Source organism: Danio aesculapii, chromosome 8 (genome assembly GCF_903798145.1).
Source record: "Danio aesculapii chromosome 8, fDanAes4.1, whole genome shotgun sequence".
Classification (NCBI taxonomy): Eukaryota; Metazoa; Chordata; class Actinopteri; order Cypriniformes; family Danionidae; genus Danio; species Danio aesculapii.
Window position 1 is genome coordinate 50,309,233 of NC_079442.1, and position 12,154 is coordinate 50,321,386.

Below are 12,154 nucleotides of genomic sequence, written 5' to 3' on the forward strand. Positions count from 1 at the left end.
CACCATGTCATAAAGCGTGAATCATCTCATATTGGTTTCTTGAACATGACAATGAGTTCACTGTACTCAAATGGCCTCCACAGTCACCAGAGCTCAATCCAATAGAGCAGCTTTGGGATGTGGTGGAACGGGAGATTCACATCATGGATGTGCAGCCGACAAATCTGCAGCAACTGCGTGATGCTATCATGTCAATATGGAGCAAAATCTCTGAGGAATATTTCCAGTACCTTGTTGAATCTATGCCACACAGGATTAAGGCAGTTCTCAAGGAAAAGTGGGTCCAACCTAGTACTAGTAAGGTGTGCCTAATAAAGTGGCCTCACTGGCACATGTTTGGACTGTGGGGGGAAACTGGATCACCTGGAGGAAACCCATGTCAACACAGGAAAAACATGTAAACACAGTAATTTTAACTTGCCCAGCCGGGACTCAATCCCGTGATCTTGCTTTGAGGTGACAGTGCTAACCACTGAGCCACCATGTTGCCCTGTTTGTAAATTCATAAAGTTAAATGATCGGAGAAAATACTGAACAAGTGAAGACAGACATTAAATTGTATTTCAATTCAACATTTTTAAGTAGGTTTCAAAGAAATATTTTTTCTTGTTTGCTTTTTAATGCAATACGTAAATAAATAAGACAAATTATACAAATAATCTATATTTCTCCGTTTTTTTATTCCTAAATGTAAATGTTTGGAATGGGAATTCAGTCTAGTAATTCTCAATCTGTCACTCAGAAATGTGTTTTTCTGTTTTATTAGTACAAATCCAAATCTTTTTTCACAACATGAGAACGTTAAAATTGAATGTAATTGTAACGGAGGCCAGCTAGCGAAGTGCTATGCATGCACAGGGTTTCTACAAGTCAAATTTAAGACTTTAAGACAATTTTATGACCATAATGAATGAAATTTCAGGCTTTTTAAGCATTTTTCAAGACTAAATGCTAAAGATTTTTTTTTCCAAGTTAAAACCTTAAACATTAAAAACAAATATTTTACGGAAGATAATTAAACCATATTAATAAGTAAATAGGGTTAATAAACAAATGTTTCTTAAAACGTTTATTGAAATGTATTGTTAGTGATTGGATGGGTGTTGGCCCAAATAGGTATAGCTTTACATGAACATAGGAAAATTAAGACCAGTTAAAAATGATTTAAGACCTACAACACAATATTTCAGTGGATTTAAGACTTTTTATGGCCTAAAATTTGGTTATTGAAATTTAACACATTTTAAAGATACCCTGTATGCAGGTAAACCTCACTCCTCTGACCTCAAAAGGTGCTCTAGTGAAAGATGCTAGAGGCCATGGTCTTTAGTCTCCTTTTCAGAGCAACTGACTCCCTTGCAAAGAATCGCCAGTTCAATCAGAGTTCAGAATGGGATGGGTACAGTAGGACCGGTAGGTTACACGTGGGGGCTCGTCCGGGATGGGGGGGGGGGGGGGGGGGGGGAGTGAGTGTAACGGAGGCCAGCTAGCAAAGTGCTATGCAGGTAAACCTCACTCCTCTGACCTCAAATGGTGCTCCAGCGACAGATGTTAGAGGCCATGGTCTTTAGCCTCCTTGTTAAAGCAACTGACTCCCATGCAAAGAATCGCCGGTTCGAACCCAGCTCAGACTAATGGGTTACATAATTAAATTAAATTAAACGTGCACGCTGAATGTTTTACACATTTGATTGTTATATTTGAGTGTGTCCATCTATCATATTGTGACTGTGCTGTTGAACATAATGCTATTATGCAGTATCTGTGAGTAATAGAGTTATCAGTAGATGTTTCTCATCAGTGGTGTGTGTGTGTTATACTGCTGATAATGTCCTCATCTGATAGCCTCTCACTGTGGAGCTCCACCGTGGGCTTTTTTAAGCTCTGTCTTCCTTTGTGCCGACAGAAACATCTTCATGACATCTCAGCAGTTTCTCAGTGACACACTGCAAAAAATGCTTTTTTTATTTGGATTTTTTTGTCTCGTTTTTAGTCCAAATATCTAAAATTTCTTATATCAAGCAGTATTTTTTAGACAAAACAAAACATATTATCTTGTTTTCAGAAATAATATGGCAAAATGAAGTGAGGTTTTCCTTAAAACAGGCTAAATAATCTGCAAGTGGGGTAAGCAAAATAATCCTATGTCAAAAAGAAAAATAAGATTATTTTGCTTGTTTCAAAGAAAAACTCGCCTGATTTTGGCATATTTTCTCTGAAAACAAGACAATATGCTTTGCTTGTCTAGAAAATGCTTCATGGTTTAATTATTTTCAGTTATTTGGACTAAAAACAAGAAAGAAAAAAAAACATCTAAAAAAATATATATATATTTTTAGCAGTGAGCCAGAAAACTTTAGTCTGAACTCAGATGAACTGTCGGAAGTCGACACATTTTTCCCCCTCAAGGATTAGCTGAAGATGAATAATGACACACATTATGCTCTCAATAATGAATATGGCTTTGAAGACTGCTTTTTGTTTTGATTCTCTTTTTTTAGTGTATATATATAAACCATTTGACTACTTGTTTCAGTCATTTTATGTTCTTCGTCATGTTAACATTTCACAGACGATTACAAAATGCATTGTTTAAAAAGTCTTAAGTTTAAGAATTTTTCTTAAAACAATGCTTTAGGATACCAATGATCACTAACTAAATAAAAATGATGACATTCACCAAACACATTTTTTTTTAACATCGGTACACAATATTCCTTTAAATAAAATTTAAATAATACTAAAATATTGATCTAACTTACACTACCTGACAAAAGTCTTGTCGCCTACCAAAGTTTTAGGAACATCAAATAATAACTGGACTTCTAGTTGATCATTTGGTATCAGAAATGGCTTATAGAAAGTCCTCTAGATTACACTTATTTTACTAAAATAAAATATAATCATGCCTTGATTTTTAATGATTTAATTAGGACAGTAAGGTCTGACTTTGTTTAGACTAAAGTCTTGTCACTGAACTGAAATAATGTCCAGTATAGAATATAAAGTCATGCTGCAGTGGAAACAGAATGAATATTGTGTCTAACTCCATCATGAGCTTGGAGGACTGCATCCATACATCTCTGCAATGACTCAAATCACTTTATTAATAAGTCATCTGGAATGGCAAAGAAAGCATTCTTGCAGGACCTAAGCTGCATGTTAAGGAAACATTAAAACACAAAGCTAACATCAGCTTCCTTAAGTCAAACCGTTTATTAAATCAAGGTTTTCATTTTCTATTTATTCATCCAGCCATTATTAGTGACCGCAGAATCAGCATCTCGTCCTCTGGGTTGATAAAGGCTCACGCGTCTCTCACACACACAAACACACACACACACGCACAACTGAAGAAACTCACCGTCCAAACCAAATAAAAAAGGGCATCCGAACATCAGTGTTGGAAAACAATTGGCACAAATGAACACTTCATCTTCCAGAGGAAAGCCAAACGAAAAATATACACTGAAAGAGTTCATTTGCAGAAAACAGATCACTCAGTTCAAGACATTTTTATAATAACACCTTGATCGATGCTAAATAAAACAACATGACGTATGAAGAGTGATAAAAACTGAGTGATCTGTTTAGTGCAGATGAGCTCTTCATTTACAAATAATCAGCCAATTAAGGAAACTAGGTTTTTTTTTTTTAGATGGCGATGTGAGGGGCTCAGCACAATAAATACGCTGCCAGGTTTGTTTGTGTGTGATCACGTGAGGATGGTGTCGTCGATCTCTTCATTGGAGTCTGGAAGGCTGGAGATCTTCTTTAGGGATCTGCGGTGACATTCGGACAGCAGATCATTACTGGCCGAGTCCAGGATGGCACTGATGCTCTGAAACACATTCACATATGCAAACATTACTTCAAACATGGCAAGAGACTAAATGTTTAAGAGCATGCTTATTCATTCATCTCACGAGTTCAAACTTATAGATGTTTCAAGAATAAAGCGTATTTGGTGTGCTGTCCAATGAGAGGGTTCTGAGCTCGGAGAAGACACCTCAACTCATGTTGTTCCCCTTATCGGGAAAGAAAGAGACGTTGGGGTTCGAGTAAAGTGTCTAGCCCGGCCCCAGAATGTTCCCCCGGGTAGATGATGTTTAAGAGGTGAGGTGTCGGGGTGGTGGAGGGATGCTAAAGTCGTGAGATAATGCAGGTAGGACAGCTTTTTGTATTTATAGGGGTTTGGTCTAATGCTGATTGGATAATAGAATGATTGTCAATGATGTATTAGAATTGCTGAAACATCTGCCGTCCAAATTTGTTTATAAAACATCACAAAAAACATTTGTTTTTGAGAGATGCATTGATCGACTGGCCAGAGACCAGAATCTTTCGGTGTTGTTTACCTGATTTAAGTTGCATTGGTTTGACATAGACACGCACTCACACTAAGGGCATACTCGCACTATATACAGTTGTCTTGAAGAGGGCCGATGCACGCTTGTCCCCCTGCCGTCTCCCCCGACGGCCCACACTCATATTGCATTCGGGCCTGAGCACGCTTACGTCATCGATGATGCGCTACTCAGTAAGAAGCGCTCTCGCTCAGCACAGTGGAGATTTCTTTAGTTATATTGTTTTGGGATGCAGTGATACGCAGTCAAATATTTTGCTGAACAGATCTGCGACTTTTGACGCTCATAAATTGTTATAAAGTCCTCGTGTTGCAGGTATTAGGAGGTTTGCTGAAGGTGCAGCTGTTGTGCAGTGAGGGGTTTGTGTCTTTAATAATCTTAAGACAGTTTGTGTTCATTGAACAGTACGAATAATTAATAAATCCATATCAAACAGTCCCATAAAAGTCACGTCTCGTCTTCAGTTTCAGGCTCAGGCAAGCTTTGCACTTGGGCTTGAGCCCAGGAGAACCATGCTCTGGCCCACCTCTTCCAACTGGGCCAGGGCCCGCCAACTGAACCGTGCCTGAGGGCAATTCAGAGCACTCACAATTCTCAAACGATCCAGGAAATGGGCCTGGGCACGGGGTTCAGATAGCATATTGTGAGTACGCCCTAAAGGCCCGTGCACACGTTTTTTGCTAGTGTTTTCCATCGACGTTTAACGCCTTGTTACTAATTAAAGGGCGTCAATATGATCATGCACACCAACGCGCAACACGGCAGGCACAAAAGCGTCATTTAAAAAAAAAAAAAAAAACGCCTCATGCTCATTTTTTTGCTTAGACACTCAGCGTCAAAACCTTCTCCACCAATCAGATTGGCACTTTCGTTCACATGCACGGAGCTGCTGAAGTTACAGTAAACAGCACTTGGAGGTGCTCAAGTGCAAAACTGTCAATGCGAGCGCACAATGAAGAAGATGCCCAGAGGCGATATGAACATGGAGCTGCTTATTGCACTAGTGAACAATCATCATTTCTTCATCGCTAGAGCTGGAGCTGCTACTTGAACCATCCATAACAACAAGTGTGTCAACTTTGTCGTCTTCTGTTACAAGCGTGTGTCAGAAGCTTAAAGTTGTGTAGCGCCATCTAACGTCAAGGAGTGATTTTGCAAACTCTTCCGCTCGACGCCTGTGAAAATAAACGAAATTGCTGACGATAAACGCAAACGAAAAGCGTCCCGGTGTGTATGAGCCTTAAGGCTGCATTTACACTGCATGGTTCAAGTAACCCAATTCCAATTTTATTCTCCCATGTGGCACAGATGGGATATGGCCCATGTACGTGTAAGCAGAAAAAAAAAAAAAAAAAAAAAATCACATAGGCCCCGTTTACACTGTCAGTTCTTGATGTCCAATTCGGATTTTGCCTGTCCGTTTACACGTTCTTTTAATTGTGACTCGTTTCTGATTCATGTGTTTACACTCGCCATACAATTTAAACCGTTGCACATGCGTAAAGGTGGGTTCTAGCATCTGCATCACACTAGCCACCATGGAAGAAATTGTCTTGCTTTTAACTCTGTGAAATATGCGAAGATCGCTCAACTTTGGAATGATTTTGAGGCGGAGGAGAAGGGAGTGGGCCGTCATCGCAGCTTGCGCCTATGGTTTAAAATGGTGTCCTCCACCATTCAGAGGAATTTGTGGGTATGAGAGAGATCTCAGGTTTGGTGGGAGCAAATTGTGGCGACTGACCACTTTCCTCCATGTTTCCTCTGTTGTTGTTTACTGCATCGGCGTCGCCACACACGCTCTTCCTTCTACATCATTAAACCGTGGAGAAGCATCACACTGTGGCAAGTTTAATGACATCCAAATGGAATGCCTCAATAAATCCAATCTGCCTGTTTACATGATAGTCGCATTGTCACATGTCCGATTTATTTAGATCTAATTTAACATAGGAAGGAAGCCGGAAACCAATGTCTGAATATCCGAATGCATGCGTTTTTACCGCGTTTATATGGTCACAGATTAGATCTGTGTCACATATGACTGGCAGTGTAAACGGAACCATAGATTCCGATTTACTCAAATCAGATTCAGGTCTTGTTCGTATGTGGTTCATGTGAATTGGATCCATGCCCTCGTGTCTGCAGTGTAAGCAGGCAGATCGGTTTTCACTTGTCAATGCGAGTCGCGAGTAGCACGTCATTCAAAACCATAGCGAATGACGTTAACTCTGATGCTTTTATTTCAGAACACACTTCAGCAGAGTCCCAAACCTTAAATTTTACATACTAGGACAAAAAAGCTTTTATATTATCATGAAGCACAAGTATTTACACATGTTAACGAGAAAGAGCACAACATCCTTACATTGGCTGCGTCTGAAACCGCATACTTTCATACTATATAGTACGCTAAAATCCGTACACCAGCCGAGTTCATAGACATGAAAATGGCCAAATGAGAACTTTTGTCAAACTACAGTAAAACAACTTGCCAGAAAATTAATAAATGAAACAGATTAAATACAGGAATGGAGGAGCGCTCTTTTACGCCAAATTCACACGGGACTTCAGCGTCAACGCTTGACAGAGGGCGTGTCTGAAGTTGGGGTTGACGTGATCGTCATAGCAGCGTCAGCCAATGAAATTAGTCTGCAATAGACCACTATCTAAGCTGGTGTATTTGCATACATCGATCTGATTGGCTGACGCTTCCGTCGGCACTTGAAAAGTTGAGCAAGTCCCAACTTCTCCAGCGAGCAACGCCTCTGAAGCCGCGCCGACGGATCCACAATGCAGTTCGGCAACGCCTGACGTCACCCATTCAAAGTGAATGGAAAGCGTTGAAGCTGACGCCCCATGTGAATTGGGCGTTATTATCAGCTGTCAGTCAGCGCCTGCTCTTTTTTTCCTGATCATTGCATCTTTGCCATGTGCAGTGTAAATGCAGCCTAAAAGCCGCATTCAATGTCATTTGTGTAGAACTTTTTCCATAGTGCGTGAAACTGAAAGTTACGGAAGTTCTTGGATGTCATGCGCCATTATATATTTCCTTCTAGTTTTCTCGTGATCTCGACATATGAGAAGTTGTTTTTTCATGATAACGACTTAAATTTCTTGTTATCTTCTAGTATGAGTTAAGATCTATGTTTTATGCTTATTCTAAGAGGATGCCCTAGACATGCATGCAGTAGCTTCATCATGCAGTATTTGCAGGGATTCACTTTTTCAAGTAATTGTAAATAACTTGTGAGAGAAAAAATACTTAATATTTGCATGGCTATATACTTAATATTATACTTAATATTACTTAATAATGCATGGCCTCTTAGGACTTCTGTAGAAAGTGGCACTATGATTGTGATTTGCAGTCACACCACGAAAATGTTTGCCGAAACGTAATCACAATTGTGAAATGACCTCCGCTTAAATACACAATTCAAACAAACATTAGGTGGAGCATTTCAGAGACAGGACTCGAGTTGTTTCATGTCGAGCCTTACACATGTGGCATTACAGTTGAAGAGCTGAGTGGGTACCTGCATGTTGTGTTCTCCGCGCCGCAGTCTCAGCAGGCTGACGAGTGTGTGTTCGCTCTGCGCTCGGACGCTGGTGTTCTTGTCTTTGGTGTTGTCCAGCAGGGCTTTGATGAGAGGTTTGACCAGACTGGGCTCTAGAATGGGGGTTTCGTCCTCCTTCCAGACCCACCACAACACCCGCTCCGCCACCAGACGAATGTCACTCGACTGGTTCTGCAGACACTAGAGGAGAAGAGAAAGCACTTTAACAAACACCCAACGCTTCTGATGTGTGTTCTGTAACCACAGTAAACTTTATTTGCCTAGTGTAATGCGCAAACACACAAGGACATTTTTTGTGGTTTACAGGAGCTCAGAATACATATTAGGGCTGCATGATATTGGAAAAAATAGGCATTGCGATATATTTTGTTTAGCTACGATATACACTCACCGGTCACTTTATTAGGTACACCTGTTCAACTGCTAGTTAATGCAAAATTCTAATTAGCCAATCACACAGAAGCAACTCAATGCATTTAGGCATGTAGACATGGTCAAGACGACCTGCTGCAGTTCAAACCGAGCATCAGAATGAGGAAGAAAGGGGATTTAAGTGACTTTGAATGTGGCATGGTTGTTGTTGCCAGATGGGCTGGTCTGAGTATTTCAGAAACTGCTGATCTACTGGGATTTTCACGCACAACCATCTCTAGGGTTTAGAGAAAATGGTCAGAAAAAGAGAAAATATCCAGTGAGCAGCAGTTCTGTGGGCACAAATGCCTTGTTGATGCCAGAAGTCAGAGGAGAATGGCCAGACTGATTGCAGCTGATAGAAAGGCAACAGTAACTTAAATAACCACTCAATACAACCGAGGTCTGCAGAAGAGCATCTCTGAACACACAACACGTCGGATGAGGCGGATGGGCTACAGCAGCAGAAGAACACACCGGGTGCCACTCCTGTCAGTTAAGAACAGGAAACTGAGGCTACAATTCACACAGGCTCACCAAAATTGGAGAATAGAAGATTGGAGAAACGTTGCCTGGTCTGATGAGTCTCCATTTCTGCTGCCACATTCAGACGGTCGGTCAGAATTTGGCATCAACAACATGAAAGCATGGATCCATCCCGCATTGTATCAATGGTTCAGGCTGCTGGTGGTTTAATGGTGTGGGGGATATTTTCTTGGCACACTTTGGGCTCATTAGTACCAACTGAGCATCGTGTAAACACCACAGCCTACCTGAGTATTGTTGCTGACCATGTCCATCCCTTTATGACCACAGTGTACTCATCTTCTGATGGCTACTTCCAGCAAGATAACGCACCATGTCATAAAGCGTGAATCATCTCAGACTGGTTTCTTGAACATGACAAAGAGTTCACTGTACTCAAATGGCCTCCACAGCCACCTAAGCTCAATACAATAGAGCACCTTTGGTATGTGGTGGAACGGAAGATTCACATCTTTGATCACATCACTGCGTGATGCTATCATGTCAATATGGAGCAAAGTCCCTGAGGAATATTTCTAGCATCTTGTTGAATCTACGCCATGAAGGATTAAGGCAGTTTTGGAGGCAAAAGGGGGTCCAACCAGGTACTAGTAAGGTGTACCTAATAAAGAGGCTGGTGAGTGTATATTGCAATATGAATATAATTTCACCGGATGATTTGAACAGCTCTATTTGAGAAAATTTTATTAATTTAGATAGACTGGGATGATCAAGTTTTTTCTATGCAGTGCATCTGCATTAAATATAATAAATTACAAGCATACACCGCAAAAATAAAAGTGAAATAAACTGCTCTTTATGGTTTTCTGGGGAGTCTAACAGTATTCTAGCACAGAAATTGAACAATCAAATGTAAAATAACATGGTCATCATTGCATAAATAATATATATATATATATATATATATATATATATATATATATATATATATATATATATATATATATATATATATATATATATATATATATATATATATATAAATAAAAATTAAATAATATAAAATTAATAAAAGTATTTAATAATATCTCTTAATTTTCAATAAATAATCTAATCCTGCAACGTGACTTGTGGACATTTAAATAAGTGGAAAATAATTATAAAAAAAAAAAAGTTATTATACATATTTAATGTAGTTTAATGTAGTGATTATACATATTTAATTTAGTGCTTTAAAACACACTAGAACTGAATAAGGTCACATGACAACTTTTTAGCATTTACATAATACAGCAAAACTTCACAGTGAGATTTCATTTGTTTACATGAAACAAAATGACGAATAATTCTAAATTCATAATTAATCTTCATTTCAAAACCAACAGATCAAAATCTGAACACGGTGTTAAAATGAACTTTAATAATGTTTTTTTTTTATGTAGTCACATGAGCATTACTTTCTAGTGTGTTTTAAGCACATTTTCAGTCAAAATAAAAATACTGGGAATATTGTTGATTGTGTTAATGGTGGACTGACCTTGATGAACTGTGTGATGATGCGAGGCGATACGCTCTCTGAGCCTCCAGAGCGGAGCTGGTGTCTCATCAGGAAACCCATGGCTCTGATTCCACTGCAGGCGATGGGGATCTACAGAAAACACACACACATCCATCACACTTCAACATCTGTGCTGATTACAGGTCTGTTCATGGATAAAGTTCAAAAGATGAATAAAAATTCTCATATTTATCACTAAATGTTCAGCAAATCAGTGTCATCCCATTTCATCCCATGTGACACTGAATACTGGAATAATGATGCTGAAAACGCAGCATTTTATCACAGAAATGAAGTACATCTTTAAATATATTCAAATAGAAAAGTTAGCTCTAAGATCTATGTTGATCTTTCTTTCGAGGTGTCAGTGCAGAAATTAACAAAACAATAGGCCTAATACAAAATATTATAAGATTAAAATATGATAAAATTATTAGATGGTAACTTCTGTCAATTTTCCTACTGGATAAACAGCACTCGGTAATATTTCAGCATGCTTTCACTTTCATATTCGAAATGAAACGGCGGTAGGAATGATGGCATCCCTAATGGCTCGTTTCCACTGACTGGTACAGTACGGTACGGTTCGGGTCGTTGCAGGTCACCTTTATCAGGCTTGCGTTTCCACTGCCAAGGGTACCCTTTTGGTGGTGGTGTAGTGTATGACAAAGTTTCAGTTGACAACCTTTTCACTCGAGAAAATGTCTACAGTAAAGCTGTACGGGTCGCTTACATATCATATGAGAAGCACTTCTCACAACACAGATGCTTTATACACAAATACTTGTGTAGAAATGTTTATTACTAACTTTATGAACATGAGTTGATTATAACTGCAGATCAATGACAGTGCGCAATAGCCTACTGTAACATCTGTAATTATAAAATAAATAAATAAATAAACGCAACATATTTGAACACATACAGCCCCTTAAGGGGGTCACACACCAGAAGAGCCATACATTTCAGAATTCTAAACATAGGTTTCTATCAGTGTACACACATTGGCAGCTGTCGGCGGCGCCCAGCCACGACTCAGGACGCTGTTCATATTCCTGGCGCGCCACAGAGCGTCATCTGATTAGTTTCATGTTAAATATCATGTGAATGTGCGTGTCTGGTGTGTGATACTTTTAACTATCATGTGCGCACCGTGTCGCGGCGCTTCTGTTGTGCGACCTGCTTCACAGTCTCCGATATGTAACCAACTACAGAAGAACTACACACAGTATACATTTAGTCGTTATTTAGGTTCAAAAACAACACGCAATATAGCCCACAGTCAGTGAAAACCTCTTATCTGTGTCTGTAATCTTCAGCAGCACATGTAGCCTCTGTTAGACAGTAATTCCATCATTCTGAGTTCATAATAGTCCAAACGGTGTTGATAATAGTTATACATGGCATTTTGTTCATGTTTGCTGTAAAATAATGTGCTCCTTTTTTCCGGCTTCTCCTTTGTTTCTTCACGCTTCACTCTCGCGTTTGTCAGTGTCTGACAGGATCGGGTTTCAAAAGCACGTCAATAATCAGGCGCAGGTTATCATCATCAGCTCAAGAAGTTTGTTATTTCAGATATAATGTTAGACGCGTGGTGAAGGAAGAAAGCGAAACCGCTCGCACTTTAGACTGCCTCGTAAAAAACTACGGGGCACAGGGTAAATCTGCTCTTCTTTTTCGCTGTGGCTGTTTATCAAGACAACGACAAGGTTTGTTTGAGCCCAGGTCAACCATGGCTTATTATATATATATAT

At 39.5% G+C, this 12,154-nt stretch overlaps 1 protein-coding gene across 1 annotated transcript in view; it reads right to left on the bottom strand.

Moving 5' to 3' along the window:
- Positions 1-3,197: 3,197 nt before the first annotated feature.
- The window catches only part of gcn1 (GCN1 activator of EIF2AK4), a 105,226-nt gene continuing 96,269 nt past the window's right edge, over positions 3,198-12,154 (bottom strand). Inside the window, exons 48-50 of the mRNA XM_056463217.1 lie at positions 10,380-10,490; positions 7,904-8,125; positions 3,198-3,841 (exon numbers count right to left, since the gene is read on the bottom strand). Of these exons, the coding sequence (XP_056319192.1) occupies positions 3,716-3,841; positions 7,904-8,125; positions 10,380-10,490 (459 nt within the window). The 3' untranslated portion in view covers positions 3,198-3,715. The remainder of the gene's footprint in view (positions 3,842-7,903; positions 8,126-10,379; positions 10,491-12,154) is intronic.